Raw genomic sequence first — 21,721 nt, 5'->3', positions numbered from 1 at the left:
TTTCCTGAAAAATAATATTTGATTAAAGAGTAATAATGATAGAGTTACAACACGAAATTTGTAAGCCACAAAAGACACCTACCCAGAGTGTAATAATCATTGTCAATGTTAATAATTGCTGCTAAAACGTTTCGTGGTGCACCCCTAGCCCTGTCCACATCAGGAATTGGTATTTTAACCGTAGACCCAATGGAAACAGTCGTTAGGTTTTGAGCAGATAACTTCAACATTTTCCTTGCTTGCCTTCCCAAGCACTCTCTTGCATTTTCCCTGTTTTCCGAAATGGTTCGAAGTCGTTTTTTTATTGGAGTCTCTGAAATTATAATTAATTTAAAGAAATATGTTATTTAATATTAAATATTAATAAATTAATTTTATTTCTGCCTCCATGTCCAATCGAAGAATGTGTGTTCCAAAGAACTTCAAATAAATCTTCATTTTTAATATAATAAATAATTTTGTCATTACCACTATTTATAGGTTTCATTAATTTCTGTTGATCATTTACAGAAATTATGTCAAAGCGTCGTAAAAACCTACATTCATTTGATGTCTTCTTTTCTTTTACTTTTAAACTTTCCACTTTTTTAACACACTCTTTATATTCAACGGAAGAAATAAATGCACTATTATCGTTGCGTTTTTTAGAAATTAATTCATTTAAAATTTCATTAAACCGTATTTGATTGGAAATATCCATGATAATCAATATTAAATTCGCGACGATAATTAACGACAGATAGTTTCAAACTAATCGAAATTATTTGTCTTTATACTACAGAGAGTAAGAAGCTGTCGAAATTTGATTGCAGTACAATAGATGTAAATTTTGTATACGTTATTGTTGTGTGATTAGCTTTGTATATATTATGACGTATGAAGCTATTATATAAAATTTTCGACATTGCCCAAGTTGGACCGGGCAATGTCGACATTGCCCGGAAAGTTAAACGATATGAATATTTTTAGACATTGACCGGGCAATGTCGACAATGCCCAGTGGCCGTGGGCATTGTCGACATTGCCCGGGCATTGTCGACAATGTCCAGTGCCTGTGGGCATTGTCGACATTGCCCGGGCATTGTCGACAATGCCCAATAATCGACAATGACCGTAACATATACATTGCAGGACTCATGTAATGCACATTTATAGCTGCGAGTGCTTCTTCTATTGTAGAATAACCAATTCCTGCTGTAATAGTGCCAAGAGCAGAACCCAAATTAATATCTAAATAATCGTCACTTTTAGGTTCTGACCAAATTGGCACAAGTGCTCCACACTCATTACACTGTAGACTGTACTTGGTTTTTAATCCTTTTCTATAACGAGATACGATTTTCCACACTTTGTTTTGACAACCTTTTTTATGGTTGTTTTCCTCTACAACTTTCTTAAGAGTCTCGTTTATAACGTAGCTCATCTTTGAAATTTCCCTTTCCTCTGTCTTGAATTCGTCTAAGATTTTGACATTTTTAAATTTATTAACTTTATTACAATTTTTAATACATTTCTGACCACTCTCCATTTTCGTAATCAAATCTTTCGTGGTATCTGTTTCCGTTTGAATATTTCTTTTATCTGCTACCACTTTTTCATTTATTTCTTCTATTATTATTTCTTCTATCTCTTCAAATTCCTCCACTTTCAATAATGTCTGTGTTTGTTCCGCTGCATGCTCTGCAAATTCACTGTTTTCTCCTTCTTTTTCCTTATCATCTTCATATTTTTCTCTTGCTTCAACTGCAAGTTCCTGTTTTTCTATTTCCTCTTCATATTCCTCTTCTTCTACTACGATCTCAATTTCTTCTAAAATATCTTCAATTTCTTCCTCGTTCTCGTTGACATAAGCGCAATATTTATCCTCCTTTTTTTCTTCTTCCCTGGACACTTCTGGCTAAAACACAATTTCATTAAAACTACCTACTTGGATGTCTTCTTTTCCATTACTGGTGCTGTCTAATGGAGAGAACGTACTTTCATTCATATCCATGTTTTCCATCTCCATGAGTTGTCCTTCAATATCTTTGTCCGCCATACTTGCAGAAATAGCCAATTTTTCCTCTTTTTGACGTTGACGCCTGCAAAAAAAGTTTCAAATTAACAAAATCTTTAAAACTCTCATTCTTTAATATTAAGAATATTTTATGAACTTACGAAATTTTGAATGTTAAAAAATAAAAACCTTTCTCCGTACCTTAGGTATAAGTTTTGAAATTAATAACATGAAACAAATTATCAAAAAATGAAAATTTTACATAATCCTCAACTATTAAATAAATGAAAAAAATTCGTCTCCTAAAGACTCTTTATCAGAAATTCAAATTTTAAGCAAAATAAAATACTTAGACTAAATTAAATTTTTCAAAATTGGAAAATTTTAGTGTTTTTCGGCACGATCTAAGTTATCGAAAATATACAGAATAATTAGTTAGTTAAATAAATTATTTGCCTTGGTATGGGCCGAAAAGACAAATTTGATTCTTAAAAACCGGAATTTTAAAATTGAAAGTAAAATTTTAACAGCAAAAAGAAGATTATTCAAATTTAGAAAATTTCAGTTTTTTCTTCGTTTTTTAAATTGCAAAAATATTAGGAATAATTTGTTGACAAAATAAATTATGTGCCCTGCTTTGGGTTGAAAAGACAAATTTGGTTCTTCTAAATTACAATTTTAAAATTAAAAGCAAAACTTTGGCAGCATGAAGTAGATTTATCAAATTTGGAAGTTTTCAGTTCTTTTTGTTTCTGTCCAAGTAGTAAAAAATATACGGAACAATTTCTAGGCGAAATAAATTATTTGCCTTGGTTTGGGTAGCAGAGATAAATCTCTTTCTAAAAAAACAAAAATTTTAAAATCGAAAGAAAAATATTGGCCGCAAAAAGTAGATTTTTCAAATTTGGATATTTTCAGTTTTTTTCGTTAGTGTCCAAATTGTAAAAAATATACGGAATAATTTCTGGGACAAATAAATTATTTGCCCTGGTTTGGGTAGCAGAAACAAATCTTTTTCTGCAATAACTAAAATTTTAAAATCGAATGAAAAATTTTGGCAGCAAAAAGTAGATTTTTCAAACTTAGAAATTTTCATATATTTTTGTTTCTGTCCAAGTAGTAAAAAACATACAGAATAATTTCTTGGCGAAACAAATTATTTGCCTTGGTTTGGGTAGCAGAGACTTATTTCTTTCTGCAAAAACTAAAATTTTAAATTTGAAAGAAAAATTTTGTCAGCAAAAAGTAGATTTTTCAAATTTAGAAATCAGTTTTTTTTGTTTCTGTCCAAGTAGTAAAGAATATACGGAATAGATTCTAGGCGAAATAAATTAGTTGGGTACCAGAAGTTGGGTACCAGAAACAACTCTCTTTGTGGAAAAACTAAAATTTTAAATTCGAAAGAAAAATTTTGGCAGCAAAAGTAGATTTTTCAAATTTGGAAATTTACAGTTTTTTTCGTTAGTGTCCAAGTTGTGAAAATATTAGGAATAATTTATTGGCGATACAATTTGTCTGCCTTGGTTTGGTTAGCAGAGACAAATCTTTTTCTAAAAAAATCAAAATTTTAAAATCGAAAGAAACATTTTGTCAGCAAAAAGTAGATTTTTCAAATTTGGAAATTTTTAGTTTCTTTTGTTTCTGTCCAAATAGTAAAAAATGTGCAGAATAATTTCTAGGCCAAACAAATTATTTGCCTTGGTTTGGGTAGCAGAGACTTATTTCTTTCTGCAAAAACTAAAATTTTAAATTTGAAAGAAAAATTTTGGCAGATAAAGTAGACATATCAAATTTGGAAATTTTCAGCTTTTTTTGTATCTGTCCAAGTAGTAAAAAATATACGGAACAATTTCTAGGCGAAATAAATTATTTCCCCTGGTTTGGGTACCCGAAACAAATCTCTTTCTGGAAAAACTAAAATTTTAAATTCGAAAGAAAAATTTTGGCAGCAAAAAGCAGATTATTCAAATTTAGAAATTTTCAGTTTTTTTTGTTAGTGTCCAAGTTTTGAAAATATTAGGAATAATTTATTGGCGAAACAAATTGTCTGCCTTGGTTTGGCTAGCAGAGACAAATCTCTTTATAAAAAAAATTAAAATTTTAAAATCGAAACAAAAATTTTTTCAGCAAAATGTAGGTTTTTCATTTTGGAAATTTTCAGTTTTTTTTGTTATTGTCCAAGTTGTAAAAAATATACGGAATAATTTCTGGGCCAAATAAATTATTTTCCCTGGTTGGGTAGCAGAAACAAATCTCTTTCTAAAAAAACAAAAATTTTAAATTAGAAAGAAAAATTTTGCAGCGAAAAGTAGATTTTTCAAATTTAAAAATTTTCAGTTTTTTTGTTTCTGGGCAAGTAGTAAAAAATATGGGATAATTTCTTGGCGAAACAAATTATTTGCCTTGGTTTGGGTAGCAGAGACAAATCTCTTTATGCAAAAATTAAAATTTAAAATTCGAAAGAAAAATTTTGTCAACGAAAAATAGAATTTTCAAATCTAGAAATTTTCAGTTTTTTTGTTTCTGTCCAAGTAGTAAAAAATATACGGAACAATTTCTAGGCGAAATAAATTATTTGCCTTGGTTTGGCTAGCAGAGATAAATCTCTTTCTAAAAAAATCAAAATTTTAAAATCAAAAGAAAAATTTTGGCAACAAAAAGTAAATTTTTCAAATTTGTGAATTTTAAGTTTTTTTCGTTAGGGTCCAAGTTGTGAAAAATATACGGAATAATTTCTTGGCGAAATAAATTATTTGCCCTGGCTTGGGTAGCAGAGACAAATTTCTTTCCACAAAAACTAAAATTATAAAATCGAAAGAAAAATTTTGGCAGCAAAAAGTATATTTTTCAAGTTTAGAAATTTTCAGTTTTTTTTTCTTTAGTATCCAAGTTGAAAAAAATATACGGAATAATTTCTGGGCCAAATAAATTATTTGCCCTGGATTTGGGTAGCAGAAACAATTCTCTTTCTAAAAAGATCAAAATTTTAAAATCGAAAGAAAAATTTTGGCAACAAAAAGTAAATTTTTCAAATTTAGAAATTTTCAGTTTTTTTTTTGTTAGTGTCCAAGTTGTGAAAATATTAGGAATAATTTCTTGGCGAAATAAATTATTTGCCCTGGTTTGGGTAGCAGAATCACATCTCTTTCTGCAGAAAATAAAATTTTAAAATCGAAAGAAAAATTTTGGCAGCAAAAAGCAGATTTTTCAAATTTGGAAATTTTCAGTTTTTTTTGTTTCTGGGCAAGTAGTAAAAAATATGGGATAATTTCTTGGCGAAACAAATTATTTGCCTTGGTTTGGGTAGTAAAGACAAATCTCTTTCTAAAAAAATCAAAATTTTAAAATCGAAAGAAAGATTTTGGCAGCAAAAAGTAGATTCTTTAAATTCAGGAATTTTCAGTTTCTTTTGTTTCTGTCCAAGTAGTAAAAAATAAACGGAATAATTTCTTGGCGAAATAAATTATTTGCCCTGGTTTGGGTAGTAAAGACAAATTTCTTTCTACAAAAACTAAAATTTTAAATTCGAAAGAAAAATTTTGGCAGCGAAAAGTAGATTTTTGAAATTTAGAAATCTTCAGTTTTTTTGTTAGTGTCTAAGTTGTGAAAATATTAGGAATAATTTCTTGGCGAAACAAATTATTTGCCTTGGTTTGGGTAGCAGAGACAAACCTCTTTCTACAAAAACAAGAATTTTAAAATAAAAAGAAAAATTTTGGCAGCAAAAAGTAGATTTTTCAAATTTAGAAATTTTCAATACTTTTAGCTAGTGTCCAAGTTGTAAAAAATATACGGAATAATTTATTGGCGAAACAAATTATTAGCCTTGGTTTGGGTCGGAAAGACAAATCTATTTCTCAAAAAAGTGGAATTTTAGAATTGAAAGCAAAATTATAACAGAAAAAAGTAGATTCTTCCAATTTGGAAATTTTCAGTTTTTTTCGTTAGTGTCCAAGTTGTAAAAAATATTAGGAATAATTTCTTGGCGAAACAAATTATTTGCTTTTGTTTGGGTAGCAAAGGCAAATCTCTTTTTACATAGACTAAAATTTTAAAATCGAAAGAATAATTTTGGCAGCAAATAGTAGGTTTCTCAAATTTGGAAATTTTCAGTTTTTTTTTGTTTCTGTCCAAGTTGTAAAAAATATACGGAATAATTTCCTGGCGATATAAATTTTTATTTGCCTTGGATTGGCTAGCAGAGACAAATCTCTTTCTAAAAAAATCAAAATTTCAAATTCGAAAGAAAAATATTGTCAACGAAAAATAGAATTTTCAAATCTAGAAATTTTCAGTTTTTTTTGTTTCTGTCCAAGTAGTAAAAAATATACGGAACAATTTCTAGGCGAAATAAATTATTGGCCTTGGTTTGGGTAGCAGAGATAAATCTCTTTCTAAAAAAACAAAAATTTGAAAATCGAAAGAAAAATATTGGCCGCAAAATGTAGATTTTTCAAATTTGGATATTTTCACTTTTTTTCGTTAGTGTCCAAATTGTAAAAAATATACGGAATAATTTCTGGGCGAAATAAATTATTTGCCCTGGTTTGGGTATCAGAAACAAATCTCTTTCTACAAAAACTAAAATTTTAAAACCGAAAGAATAATTTTGGCAGCAAAAAGTAGATTTTTCATTTTGTAAATTTTCAGTTTTTTTCGTTATTGTCCAAGTTGAAAAAAATATACGGAATAATTTCTTTGCAAAATAAATTATTTGTCCTGGTTTGGGTAGCAGAGACAAATCTCTTTCTAAAAAAAACTAAATTTTAAAATCGAAAGAAACATTTTGGCAGCAAAAAGTAGATTATTCAAATTTGGAAATGTACAGTATTTTTCGTTGGTGTCCAAGTTGTAAAAAATAAACGGAATAATTTCTGGGCCAAATGAATTATTTGCCTTGGTTTGGGTAGCAGCAACAAATTTCTTTCTACAAAAACTAAAATTTTAAAACCGAAAGAAAAATTTTGGCAGCAAAAAGTAGATTTTTCAAACTTAGAAATTTTCATTTATTTTTGTTTCTGTCCAAGTAGTAAAAAATATACGGAATAATTTCTTGGCGAAATAAATTATTTGCCCTGGTTTGGGTAGCAGAGACGAATTTCTTTCTGCAAAAATTAAAATTTTAAATTCGAAAGAAAAATTTTGGCAGCGAAAAGTAGATTTTTGAAATTTAGAAATCTTCAGTTTTTTTGTTAGTGTCTAAGTTTTGAAAATATTAGGAATAATTTCTTGGCGAAACAAATTATTTGCCTTGGTTTGGGTAGCAGAGACAAATCTCTTTCTGCAAAAACTAAAATTTTAAAATCGAAAGAAAAATTTTGGCAGCATGAAGTATTTTTTTCAAATTTGGAAATTTTCAGTTTTTTTCGTTGGTGTTCAAGTTGTAAAAGATATAAGGAATAATTTCTTGGCGAAACAAATTATTTGCCTTGGTTTGGGTAGCAGAGACAAATCTCTTTCTAAAAAACTAAAATTTTAAAATAGAAAGAAAAATTTTGACAGCATAAATTAGATTTTTAAGAAATGGCCATTTTTAGGTTATCTCGTCGGTGTCTAAGTTTTGAAATATATTCCGAATAATTGGTTGCCAATATGAATTATATTTCTCGTTTTTGCACGTTGAGACAAATCATTTTCCCGAAAATTGGAATTTTAGAATAAAATGAAGAAATTAAAAACAGAAACTAATTTGTTGCAGAAAGAACTTTTTTCTTGATTTTCCTCGCTGAGACAAAACTGAGAAAGTAGAAATTTAAATTGGAAAGAAAGAAATTGAAAAACAAAAATTAGATTTTTCAAAAATTGACAATTACTGGCTTTTTCGTCTAATTATGTAACTAAAATGTAATAAAATTCATTGCATAAATTCAATTATTTTTACAAGTAATAACATTTTTCACACGATTTCAATTATTTAAAAAAAATTGATAAAATTCGTTGTAAGAATTCCATTATTTTCATAAAAATTTTCAATTATTTATAAGATACAATTTAAAGTAAATTCCTAGAAAAATGGAATTATTCTCTTAATTTTCTTCTAAGAATTTAATTACATTTCACGAATATAATTAAATTCTTCGTTGAAATTCAAATATTTTCACAATCTACTTTTTTAATAAAAGATCTCAAAAGAATTCAATTATTGAAAAAAATGTAATAAAATTCGATGCAGGAATTCAATAATTTTCATAAACAATAAGATTCTTTAAAAAAAAATTCAAAAAAAGATTCCTTACATTATTTCAATTATTTAAAAAAAAATTTGAAAAAATTCATTGCAAGAATTCAATTTCTTTCATAAATTAATAAAATTCTTTACAGGATTTCAATTATTTTTAATACAATTTAAAGTAAATTCTTCGAAAAATGTCAGTATTTTCAAAAATTTTGCTAAAATTCTTCGAAATAATTAAATTATGTATTTTATCAATTATGTATTTTCAAAAATTCATGCAATAATGCTTTTAATATTCAATTATGATCTAAAATTTTAACTAATATTCATTTTCAAATCAATTTTTATTGGAAAATTCTACAAGAATTCAATTATTTCAATACAAAAATTAATAATTCATTGAATGAATGAATGTTTTTCGAAACTAAATTATCATAAAGAATTTTATCAATAAATTTGAATTTTATCGAGAAATTTTAATAAAATTTTCAAGAAATTAAATTTTTCGAGGAATTCAATTAAACTTGTATTAAAAAAAATTGAAATTCTATGATGAATTTTATTATTCATGAAAATAATTGAATTATTGCGAAGTTTGCTTAGAATTTTATCAAAATTTTTTTTTTAATAATTGAATTATTTTGAAAAATTTTATTAAAACTGTAGATATTGAAAATCATTGAATTGAGTATATTTTTTTGCAAATAATTGAAATTTTGGAAAAAATTTTATTAAATTTTTGGAAAATAATTGAAATTTGGAGAAGAATTTTATTATTTTTAAAGATAATTGAATTTTTATGAGAATTTTTTTTTAATTATTGAACATAATTGAATTTTTGCTAAGAATTTTTTTACTTTTGATAATAATTGAATTTCTGCAATCATTTGTAACTTCTTCAAAATTCAAAATGTTATTACTTTCTTTCGCCGAGAAAAATATTTTATTTATTAAAACGAAATTTAAAAAGTAATTAAATTTATTTACCTTGCTCTAGCTGCTTTTGTCTTTGACAATCTTATTCCACTGGTCTTGTATTTGCCACTCTTCCTTTTGTATGATGCATTCAACACTTCACTTTTTTTCTCCAGTTCTTTGATTTTTTCCGCCACTCCTTCATTTGATTTCTCCATTGTCATTCGAAGATTTTTACCTTATTAAAAACACTAAACTACTGATTGTATCTCCTGTCCTGTCGTTACTATAAAAATTTTACTATTTACGAAAATAGTAAAATAAAAACTGTTTAAAATAAATCAAACACAAGCCGACTTTAAATCGCTGAATATAAAACGGTAACACTTCCAAAAATATTAGATGCACGACCGTAAGATAAATACGTATACTATTTTTGCTGTCTGAATTCGTTTCAACGCATGAACAATCAAAACAAATCCGAGCCGTCTTTCTGTGTTTACACTTCGTGTATCGTTTCTTTTATTTCCTGTCTCACTCTCCCCCTCTCTCTCTCTTTCTTTTGACTCGTTTTAACGTGACAAGCGGCACGCGCCGCCACTAATTCTAATACACCTGTGTCACCTGTGTCTATGCGATACTTTTCGGTTAAAAACTATATTATTCAAATTTTGCACGGCGGCGCTACTGTGAAATCTACTGCCTCTAGATAGGTAAGAGATTACCATCTCTCTTGCATTGCGTGTTCTTTTGTGAATAGGAAGCGTGCCTCTTCTCATTGTCAGGGAATTCGATTCACATTCTTCAATAAACTAGGTAAGTAAATTAGCATATTTTGTTTTATTGTAATAAAAATAAAGTTAATTACATTAGATTAGATATTATATTAGATATATTATATATTTATTTTATTAGATATATATTATTAACTGATTAAATAAAGTGGCATAGGAAACCGTGGGGGGGCAAGGGGCGCAGTTTCCCTTAGTTATATACATAAACATAGTTAAATATATCTATATATTTAGCGTTGCCCTCCGGAAAAGAATTCGTTCCTACGCGGCTAATTAAATTCAGTGAAATTACACAATTATTTATCGAAATTTGTTTATTATAGAATCGTGAGTAGATAAACAAAGTGAGTACCGGGACACATGTTCGCGAGGCCGCCGCTAGAGGCGCCACTAGCGCTGCAGTCGGTAAATGGCGCGCATTTCAAATTTGTACATTATAGTTCGTGCGACAGCCACCAACGCTGTGTCGGTTACCAACCCACAGTCAGTATTGCAGATTCCATCATTAACAGTTGATTGAAATGCAGATTCCTACCCTACATTTTAATTCAACCGTCAGAGTAGGGAACTGTTTTTTCGACATGTTTCGACCCTCATCTGTGTTATATTTTATACATGTGTTAGTGCAATTTGTGATGTGTGAATCTGTATATTGGGTATATGTACACACGACAAAGAAATTTACCTGGAACAACCATAAATTTCACTATATTAACGAAAGTTTTAGTTATTTCAGTTAAGACTTTCACCTTATTGCAGTTCCAGTTAAAATTTTATTTCCGTGTACAACACCTGAAATAGATTTCAGATATTCACACCTGTCTCTTTTTAATTCATTATTAATTCATTAATGATTTGTCTTATCTATCCAAATATTTTATTTTAACGAGTCTTGAAAATTTTTTTCTTCAAGACAAGTACATATCAGGATATTTTACTTTAAGAGCTTTCTTATTATATAATCATTATAAAATATACATTACAATTAAATGTAAGTAGTTTTTTATCAGTTGATATTAATTCATTGTTGAATCATAGTTGATGCATTAATGACTCATTGTTGATTCGTTAATGATTCATCGGTGATTAATTAATGATTTATTATTGATTCATTAATGGTTTACGGTTAAATAATTCTTTAAAGATTCATTATTGATTAATTTCTTATTAATTTTTTGAATAATAATAATTTATTAGTTAATGATTTGTCTTGTCTATATAAATACACAGAGAAAAATTAATAGTCAAAATTACACTGAGAGAAGTTTAGCACAGCATCTGAACTCAGATACAGCAGCCGCGCGAAATGAGGGTTAGATATTGTTCCCTGATTTTATTCAGACGCTGAGATAAAATAGAACAGCATATGTGCTAAAACTTTCGTATATGTGTTAAAAGTTTAGTTTCTGTAATTCTGTACACCAGAACGAGAAGTCTTTAAAACCGTGGGACCAATGTTGCGCGGAAGGTTAGGTACAGAATCTGAAACATGCGCAATGCAGAATCTGAGCTAAACTTCCCTCAGATACACCAGATCATGGACGAATATACGTTGAAAGACTTTTCATTTCAAAAAGGGTAAAATGATGTTTTTATGTTACTTAATCGTATGAACGTATCCACTATTAATACAGTTCAAACTAATAAGTGGGTCTCTACTAAACGAAAAATAATATATTTTTCTCATCTAAAATTGCGCGAAATTGTAGTAGAGGTGGGGGGGGGGTGAATCTCAAAAAAACTACATGACATCATTTGGGAACGCTTCCTAACCAATTGACAAATATTTCAGTTCATTATTGGTTCATTAATGAGTCATTGTTAATTCATTGTTGATTCCTTAATGATTCATACTTGATTTATTTATGATCCATTGATGATTCATTAATGTCTCATTGTTAATAAATTAATGATTGATAGTTGATTTATTTATAATTCATTATTGATTCATTGTTAATTCATAGTTGATTCACTAATGACACATTGTTGATTCATTAATGATTCATAGCTGATTTTTTATGATTCATTAATGACTCATTGTTAATTAATTGTTGATTTATTAATGACTTATAGTTGATTTATTTATAATTAATTGTTGATTCATTAATTATTCATAGTTGATTTATTAATGGTTCATAGTTGATTTTTTATGATTCATTCTTGATTCATTAATGATTCATTGTTGATTCATTAATGACTAATTGTTGATTTATTAATGCTTTAGTGTTGATTTATTAATTATTTACTGTTTTTTCATTAATGATCTGTCTTAAATATCCAACTATTATTGAAAATGAATGATGAAATGTTAATAGTAGTGAATAAACTCCATACATTAGGTTGAAAAACTTATCGATGTCGAGTAAAAATGCTTGGTATTGTAGATTTAGTAGATTTTAGTAGATTTAGTAGAAATGATATCTTATTTTAAAATAAATAGATATTTTTTTCAAATATTTTTGGGCTGTTCCTGTAGAGAATAAAAATGGAAAAGATGTTGCTGATGCAATGTAATATTTAGTAAATAAATGTATTCCAAAATACCTGCATTCAGATAATGAAAAGAAAATAATTTTACAATTAACAATTTGAATCAGAAACGAAAATGAATAAAATTACTTTTAATCAACATGCAGGAATCTAAAAAATGTCAGTTGTTGAACGATTTAATAGAACACTTAAGAGTGAAGGTGTAAATTTAGAAGTTGTTGACACATTAAAAGTACGTTTTTTAAAATTAAAAAAAGTACCGCAGTGAATACCAAAGTTAAAAAAATCATGATAAAGTACGAGTCATCAAATAAAACATTAACTAAAACATTCACCATCGGGGTCGTCCATAAATTAATTAAAACATTTATGGGGGAGGGTCTACACGGAAAAAAAGTACGTGAATCCTTCCTTGAAAGTGCTTGACTTTTGGATAGGACACAAAATACAAGGCTGTATCATATACTTTTTATTAGAAAATATAGAAAAGTCCTAGAGTTATTCTAGTACTAGTATGGGCAACAGTGTTTTTTAAATTTTAACGAAAAGTCATTTGTTCAGTTTTATAAAGTACGTGAAAGATTAGTTGACTGCGCTTGAAAATTCTGTAGAGCATGCGCAGTGTGCGTTGCGCGTTTCTACCCAAGGTATTTACCTTGCCAGCTGATCGTCTGTTTCCATTTGTGTTAATTTCAGATGTGAATATACTATTATCTTATGAAAAACAAATAGTGTTAATATACAGTACGAAAACCTACCACGTCAGTCATATCCCATGAGTGGGAGTGAGACAGACTTATGCGATTCCCATACTTTCCTATGACTGACGGATAGCTTTTCTTACTGTATATTTGTCTTCAAGAATTGACTTTCAAAAAAATATTTTTTGTTTTGTGTTTCTCACAAAACAGAATGTTATGTAAGTCTCAGTTTTCAGTGAAATAGCATGTCTCAGAAGTCGTGAAAAATTTCACCATGTGGTTTATAAGAATACGTACTTTTAAGTGTGAAGTGTGTGTTTATATTTAAGTTATACGCGAATATATGTGTGTGTTATAGGTTAGTTCATAAGTGTTGACGAACGTCAAAAAGTGATACAATAATTGTTCTTTGTTTGTGTGATTAATTATCCAAATATGTTAATGAATGAGTGAATTTCAGAAAAACTGTGTGAACAAGTGGAAATTATTTTTTTTATTTTACAGTTTTTTTGAAAGTCAATGAAATTCTCAAGCAAGGTACTAGAAATTTTCATTGACTGCTTTTGAAACTCTCATGCAAAAGTACTAGACTGTTTTTAGTATTTTGTGTCGTATCCAAAAGTCAAGTACCGAGTCAATGAAAATTTCACGTATTTTTTTTTCCGTGTAGCTAGTTCTTACGAACAATAGAAAAAATTGAGCTGATGTATGTAAAATATCTTACTAGGAGGAGGGGGGGGAAGGTTAAATTTTCAAAAAATATTTTACGTAATTTATGGACGGCCCCATTGACAAAGTTGTATCAACTACACCTGTGACTTATAAGATCAATAATTACTATAGGACCAACCAATAAGTAAAATATCCTGGTACATATCTTGTAGAAAAAGTTGTCAAGTCTCGTGGAAATAAAATTTTGATTAAGTGGTTAGACTTATCAAATTATCAAACTGTTATAATCAAAACAGTTGGATAGATAAGACAAATTATTAATGAATCAACTAACAATTATTGTTGACTATTGAAAACTACTTAAATTGTATTATAATATATATTTTATAAGAATTTTATAGAGAGAAACTTCTTAAAGTAAAATATTCTGATACATACATACATTCTATAGCAATAGTTCTTAAGACTCGTGGTATTAAAATATTTGTCAAGTAGTTAGGCTTTGATAATTCTCATAATAGTTGAATATATAAGACAAATCAATAATGAATTAGTAATGTTTCATTATTTTATCAACAGTGAATCATTAATGAATCAACAATGAATCATAAATAAATCAAGTATGAATCAATAATGAATTAATGTTAACTACAAAAAAGACTAGTTAATTTGAATTATAGTGTATATTTTGTAAGAATGCTATAAAGAGGAACAGTTTAAAGTAATATATTCTGATGTACATATATCTTGTAGAAAAAGTTGTCAATTCTCGTGAGACTAAAATATTAATCAAGCGCTTAGGCTTTGAAAATTCTCGTATTAGTAGGATATTTGTATAAGACAAATCATTAATGAATCAATAATGAATTATTAATAAAATCATTAGTTAATCAATAACGAATCAACTATCAATCATAAATAAATCAACTTCAAAACATTAATAAATCAACAATGAATTAATGTTAAATATTAAAAAGCTACTTATAGTGAATTATAATGTATATATTTTATAAAAAATCTATAAAAAGGAACTTCTTAAAGTAAAATATCCTGATATAATTTATAATACAAATCAATAATGATCAATAATGATCATTAATGAATCAACTAACTAATTAAGCAAGCCAACGATTTGTCAAAAAAAAGGCAAAACGAGTCTTTGTCTTAGTCAAAGTGATAGTCAAAGTCTTAGTAAAGTTAACGTTCAAGTCTTATTCCAAGTCTTAATCAACGTCTTAGTCTAAGTCTCGGTCAAAGTATTGGTCACAGTCCAAGTCTTAGTCATGATCAAATTCTAAGTCAAAGTCTTAGCCATAGTGAAAGTCAAAGCCTTAGTCAAATTCTTGGTCAAAGTCTCGTCCAAAGTCCTAGTCTTAGTCCAAGTCAAAGTTTCAGTCTTTGACTTTGACCATAGTTAGTCTTAGACTTAGATTTACTTTGATTTTCTTTGATAAATCGTTGACTTGGTTTAGATTTTAAATAAAATTTCATTCGTAATTAAAAATAACAGTAAAATGAATTATTTTTAATCCATTCTGGTGTTATTTTTAATACCTCACGATTTTGCTGTGTAAGGATTCCTATTCAATTCAACATGCTCCTTTTGTCAATACCACGAATCCAATCTTGTCAAAGTATCTCCTAGTTAAGTCAACTAGTATAATTAGTCATTTTGAAAGTTTTCTTAATTGTGCATGCGCATGTTTCTGCTTTAGCGGTATTTGGCTCTGTGAATCGTGAATTTACGTGAATCGGGGAATTTTTTTAATGCATATAGAATGGGTTTTCTATGTCTTCCACGTTTAAAATGAAGCTATTACATTGTATATCACTAATATAATGTAATTATAAGTAATCAATTATTTCAGACATTTTAGATTTAGTTCCAGTCTAAAATTAATTTCATACAAGCGGTATCAACATTTTTTAGTATTCTAATTAGTTTTGTTAAAACGTACTTTACCATTGCAATATGTAATGCATGGATTTGGATGCATTTACATTAAGTTCTTGACAAGCAAGTAAAATGATGTATATTTAATTATTCATTTCTTGTTAAGTCATTAACGATTCTTTAATAATTCATTGTTGATTCCTTAATTATTCATAGTTTATTCATTAATGATTTAATTGATAATGAATTGATTTATAATGATTTATAGCTGATACATTAATGATCCATTATTTATTGATTCATAGTTGATTGGTTCGGTATAGTGGAAGATTATCCCAACCTTCCAGTTTTAGTTTGCTGCAATCTTATAAGGTGTAAGCTTACGTTGACCTTATACTATACGGTGTGATCTTGTTTTAAGATTACAGTAACCTTGCATGTAATCTTACGTTAACATTAGGTGTAAGCTTACAGTGATTTCATTATTATTATTAATTCATTGCTGATTCATTATTGATTCTTTAATGATTCATTGTTGATTTATTGTTGATTCATTGTTGCTTCATTATTGATTCATTGTTTATTCATTAATGATTCATTGTTGATTCATTAACGATTCATTATTGATTCATTGTTGATTCATTAATGATTCATTAATGATTCACTATTGACTCATTAATGATTTATTATTGATTCATTGTTGATTTATTAATGATTCATTATTTACTCATTAATGATTCATTATTGATTCATTGTTGATTCATTATTGATTCATTGTTGATTCATTAATGATTCATTATTGATTCATTGTTGATTCATTAATGATTCATTGTTGATTCATTAATGATTCATTATTGATTCATTGTTGATTCATTGTTGATTCATTAATGATTCATTATTGATTCATTGTTGATTCATTAATGATTCATTATTGATTCATTGTTGATTAATTAATGATTCATTTTTGACTCATTAATGATTCATTATTGATTCATTAAAGATTCATTATGTCATGATTCCATGATAGGAATGATAGGTCAGAGGGTAAACATAACCTCAAAATTATGTCAAAATGATAGGTCAGAAAGCAAACATTGTAGGTTAAAAAATAGGTGAAATTACACATAGATTTTGAAGTAACTAAATGCAGACTTAATGTTTAGATGAAGTTTGCCATCTGACCTAATTTTGAGGTTTTGTTTGCCTCATGCCCTAGCATTTTGACCTAAATTTGAGGCTATGTTTGCCCTGTGACCATGAAGTAGTATAAGGAGACCGAACGACCATACAAACTTTGTATTGAAAGTGGGACAAATTTCGGTACCCGAATAGTGGGTGAAAAATACCGAAAGGAACACCAGCGCTGCATGTGGTTAAATTGTTGACTATGAGAAGCACAAAACATAACCTATATTACTTGTTTATGTTTCACTAATTCATGTGTGTCATATATGTTTTCATGTGTTCCTCATACTTTTTTAATATTATCAAAGTAAAATAATTATAGTATTGTTTTCAGTGTTATAATTCTATCAATTGTGAATGAATTGTGTTTTCCATTTTTCCCATGCGCAGCGCTAGTGTGTGATCTATGCCCTAATTGTGAGGTTATGTTCGTCTCTTGACCTATGATCTTTGCCCTGATTTTGAGGTTGTGTGCACAGTGGTTCAAAATTATAATTTAGTGTTTATAATCACCTACAGCCTACAATTTTGACTTTTTTTTAATAAATGAAAAAAGAAAAACTTGCCTATTGTGGATGCAATAATTGAAATAGTAGTTTAAGTAAAAGTTAGGATAGAAAAGTAAATGTTTATAATAATTATCTCTCTTTACAATGAATCAATAATGAATCATTAATGAATCAACAATGAATCATTAGAGAATCAATAATGAATCAGCAATGAATTAATAATAATAATGAAATCACTGTAAGCTTACACCTAATGTTAACGTAAGATTACATGCAAGGTTACTGTAATCTTAAAACAAGATCACACCGTATAGTATAAGGTCAACGTAAGCTTACACCTTATAAGATTGCAGCAAACTAAAACTGGAAGGTTGGGATAATCTTCCACTATACCGAACCAATCAACTATGAATCAATAAATAATGGATCATTAATGTATCAGCTATAAATCATTATAAATCAATTCATTATCAATTAAATCATTAATGAATAAACTATGAATAATTAAGGAATCAACAATGAATTATTAAAGAATCGTTAATGACTTAACAAGAAATGAATAATTAAATATACATCATTTTACTTGCTTGTCAAGAACTTAATGTAAATGCATCCAAATCCATGCATTACATATTGCAATGGTAAAGTACGTTTTAACAAAACTAATTAGAATACTAAAAAATGTTGATACCGCTTGTATGAAATTAATTTTAGACTGGAACTAAATCTAAAATGTCTGAAATAATTGATTACTTATAATTACATTATATTAGTGATATACAATGTAATAGCTTCATTTTAAACGTGGAAGACATAGAAAACCCATTCTATATGCATTAAAAAAATTCCCCGATTCACGTAAATTCACGATTCACAGAGCCAAATACCGCTAAAGCAGAAACATGCGCATGCACAATTAAGAAAACTTTCAAAATGACTAATTATACTAGTTGACTTAACTAGGAGATACTTTGACAAGATTGGATTCGTGGTATTGACAAAAGGAGCATGTTGAATTGAATAGGAATCCTTACACAGCAAAATCGTGAGGTATTAAAAATAACACCAGAATGGATTAAAAATAATTCATTTTACTGTTATTTTTAATTACGAATGAAATTTTATTTAAAATCTAAACCAAGTCAACGATTTATCAAAGAAAATCAAAGTAAATCTAAGTCTAAGACTAACTATGGTCAAAGTCAAAGACTGAAACTTTGACTTGGACTAAGACTAGGACTTTGGACGAGACTTTGACCAAGAATTTGACTAAGGCTTTGACTTTCACTATGGCTAAGACTTTGACTTAGAATTTGATCATGACTAAGACTTGGACTGTGACCAATACTTTGACCGAGACTTAGACTAAGACGTTGATTAAGACTTGGAATAAGACTTGAACGTTAACTTTACTAAGACTTTGACTATCACTTTGACTAAGACAAAGACTCGTTTTGCCTTTTTTTTGACAAATCGTTGGCTTGCTTAATTAGTTAGTTGATTCATTAATGATCATTATTGATCATTATTGATTTGTATTATAAATTATATCAGGATATTTTACTTTAAGAAGTTCCTTTTTATAGATTTTTTATAAAATATATACATTATAATTCACTATAAGTAGCTTTTTAATATTTAACATTAATTCATTGTTGATTTATTAATGTTTTGAAGTTGATTTATTTATGATTGATAGTTGATTCGTTATTGATTAACTAATGATTTTATTAATAATTCATTATTGATTCATTAATGATTTGTCTTATACAAATATCCTACTAATACGAGAATTTTCAAAGCCTAAGCGCTTGATTAATATTTTAGTCTCACGAGAATTGACAACTTTTTCTACAAGATATATGTACATCAGAATATATTACTTTAAACTGTTCCTCTTTATAGCATTCTTACAAAATATACACTATAATTCAAATTAACTAGTCTTTTTTGTAGTTAACATTAATTCATTATTGATTCATACTTGATTTATTTATGATTCATTGTTGATTCATTAATGATTGACTGTTAATAAAATAATGAAACATTATTAATTCATTATTGATTTGTCTTATATATCCAACTATTATGAGAATTATCAAAGCCTAACCACTTGACAAATATTTTAATACCACGAGTCTTAAGAACTATTGCTATAGAATGTATGTATCAGAATATTTTACTTTAAGAAGTTCCTCTCTATAAAATCCTTATAAAATATACATTATAATACAATTTAAGTAGTTTTCAATAGTCAACAATAATAATTGTTAGTTGATTCATTAATAATTTGTCTTATCTATCCAACTGGTTTGATAATAATTAAAGTCTAACCACTTAATCAAAATTTTATTTCCACGAGACTTGACAACTTTTTCTACAAGATATGTACCAGGATATTTTACTTATTGGTTGGTCCTATAGTAATTATTGATCTTATAAGTCACAGGTGTAGTTGATACAACTTTGTCAATGGGGCCGTCCATAAATTACGTAAAATATTTTTTGAAAATTTAACCTTCCCCCCCCTCCTCCTAGTAAGATATTTTACATACATCAGCTCAATTTTTTCTATTGTTCGTAAGAACTAGCTACACGGAAAAAAAAATACGTGAAATTTTCATTGACTCGGTACTTGACTTTTGGATACGACACAAAATACTAAAAACAGTCTAGTACTTTTGCATGAGAGTTTCAAAAGCAGTCAATGAAAATTTCTAGTACCTTGCTTGAGAATTTCATTGACTTTCAAAAAAACTGTAAAATAAAAAAAATAATTTCCACTTGTTCACACAGTTTTTCTGAAATTCACTCATTCATTAACATATTTGGATAATTAATCACACAAACAAAGAACAATTATTGTATCACTTTTTGACGTTCGTCAACACTTATGAACTAACCTATAACACACACATATATTCGCGTATAACTTAAATATAAACACACACTTCACACTTAAAAGTACGTATTCTTATAAACCACATGGTGAAATTTTTCACGACTTCTGAGACATGCTATTTCACTGAAAACTGAGACTTACATAACATTCTGTTTTGTGAGAAACACAAAACAAAAAATATTTTTTTGAAAGTCAATTCTTGAAGACAAATATACAGTAAGAAAAGCTATCCGTCAGTCATAGGAAAGTATGGGAATCGCATAAGTCTGTCTCACTCCCACTCATGGGATATGACTGACGTGGTAGGTTTTCGTACTGTATATTAACACTATTTGTTTTTCATAAGATAATAGTATATTCACATCTGAAATTAACACAAATGGAAACAGACGATCAGCTGGCAAGGTAAATACCTTGGGTAGAAACGCGCAACGCACACTGCGCATGCTCTACAGAATTTTCAAGCGCAGTCAACTAATCTTTCACGTACTTTATAAAACTGAACAAATGACTTTTCGTTAAAATTTAAAAAACACTGTTGCCCATACTAGTACTAGAATAACTCTAGGACTTTTCTATATTTTCTAATAAAAAGTATATGATACAGCCTTGTATTTTGTGTCCTATCCAAAAGTCAAGCACTTTCAAGGAAGGATTCACGTACTTTTTTTCCGTGTAGACCCTCCCCCATAAATGTTTTAATTAATTTATGGACGACCCCGATGGTGAATGTTTTAGTTAATGTTTTATTTGATGACTCGTACTTTATCATGATTTTTTTAACTTTGGTATTCACTGCGGTACTTTTTTTAATTTTAAAAAACGTACTTTTAATGTGTCAACAACTTCTAAATTTACACCTTCACTCTTAAGTGTTCTATTAAATCGTTCAACAACTGACATTTTTTAGATTCCTGCATGTTGATTAAAAGTAATTTTATTCATTTTCGTTTCTGATTCAAATTGTTAATTGTAAAATTATTTTCTTTTCATTATCTGAATGCAGGTATTTTGGAATACATTTATTTACTAAATATTACATTGCATCAGCAACATCTTTTCCATTTTTATTCTCTACAGGAACAGCCCAAAAATATTTGAAAAAAATATCTATTTATTTTAAAATAAGATATCATTTCTACTAAATCTACTAAAATCTACTAAATCTACAATACCAAGCATTTTTACTCGACATCGATAAGTTTTTCAACCTAATGTATGGAGTTTATTCACTACTATTAACATTTCATCATTCATTTTCAATAATAGTTGGATATTTAAGACAGATCATTAATGAAAAAACAGTAAATAATTAATAAATCAACACTAAAGCATTAATAAATCAACAATTAGTCATTAATGAATCAACAATGAATCATTAATGAATCAAGAATGAATCATAAAAAATCAACTATGAACCATTAATAAATCAACTATGAATAATTAATGAATCAACAATTAATTATAAATAAATCAACTATAAGTCAT

The 21,721-nt window shown here is 27.9% G+C and overlaps 3 protein-coding genes across 5 annotated transcripts in view; 2 read left to right on the top strand and 1 right to left on the bottom strand.

The window, feature by feature from the left end:
• LOC122505843 (5-hydroxytryptamine receptor 2A-like) overlaps nt 1-21,721 on the top strand; it is an 837,584-nt gene that overhangs the window by 44,640 nt on the left and 771,223 nt on the right. The window lies entirely within an intron of this gene.
• LOC122505845 lies at nt 1,675-9,353 on the bottom strand. Its single transcript, XM_043617700.1, has 2 exons — nt 9,159-9,353; nt 1,675-2,081 (listed from the first exon to the last, which is right to left on the bottom strand). The coding sequence occupies exons 1-2, from the start codon at nt 9,308-9,310 to the stop codon at nt 1,898-1,900; spliced, it is 336 nt and encodes a 111-aa protein (XP_043473635.1). The 5' UTR covers nt 9,311-9,353; the 3' UTR covers nt 1,675-1,897.
• Nucleotides 9,467-21,721, top strand: part of LOC122505844 (antigen LPMC-61-like) — a 30,536-nt gene continuing 18,281 nt past the window's right edge. Inside the window, exon 1 of the mRNA XM_043617698.1 lies at nt 9,467-9,902. The gene's annotated coding sequence lies outside the window, so the exon portion shown is untranslated. The remainder of the gene's footprint in view (nt 9,903-21,721) is intronic.

Source organism: Leptopilina heterotoma, unplaced genomic scaffold (genome assembly GCF_015476425.1).
Source record: "Leptopilina heterotoma isolate Lh14 unplaced genomic scaffold, ASM1547642v1 Lhet_377, whole genome shotgun sequence".
Lineage (NCBI taxonomy): Eukaryota > Metazoa > Arthropoda > Insecta > Hymenoptera > Figitidae > Leptopilina > Leptopilina heterotoma.
The sequence above is the reverse complement of the archived record's forward strand: the minus strand, read 5'-3'. Positions and strand labels throughout refer to the sequence as shown.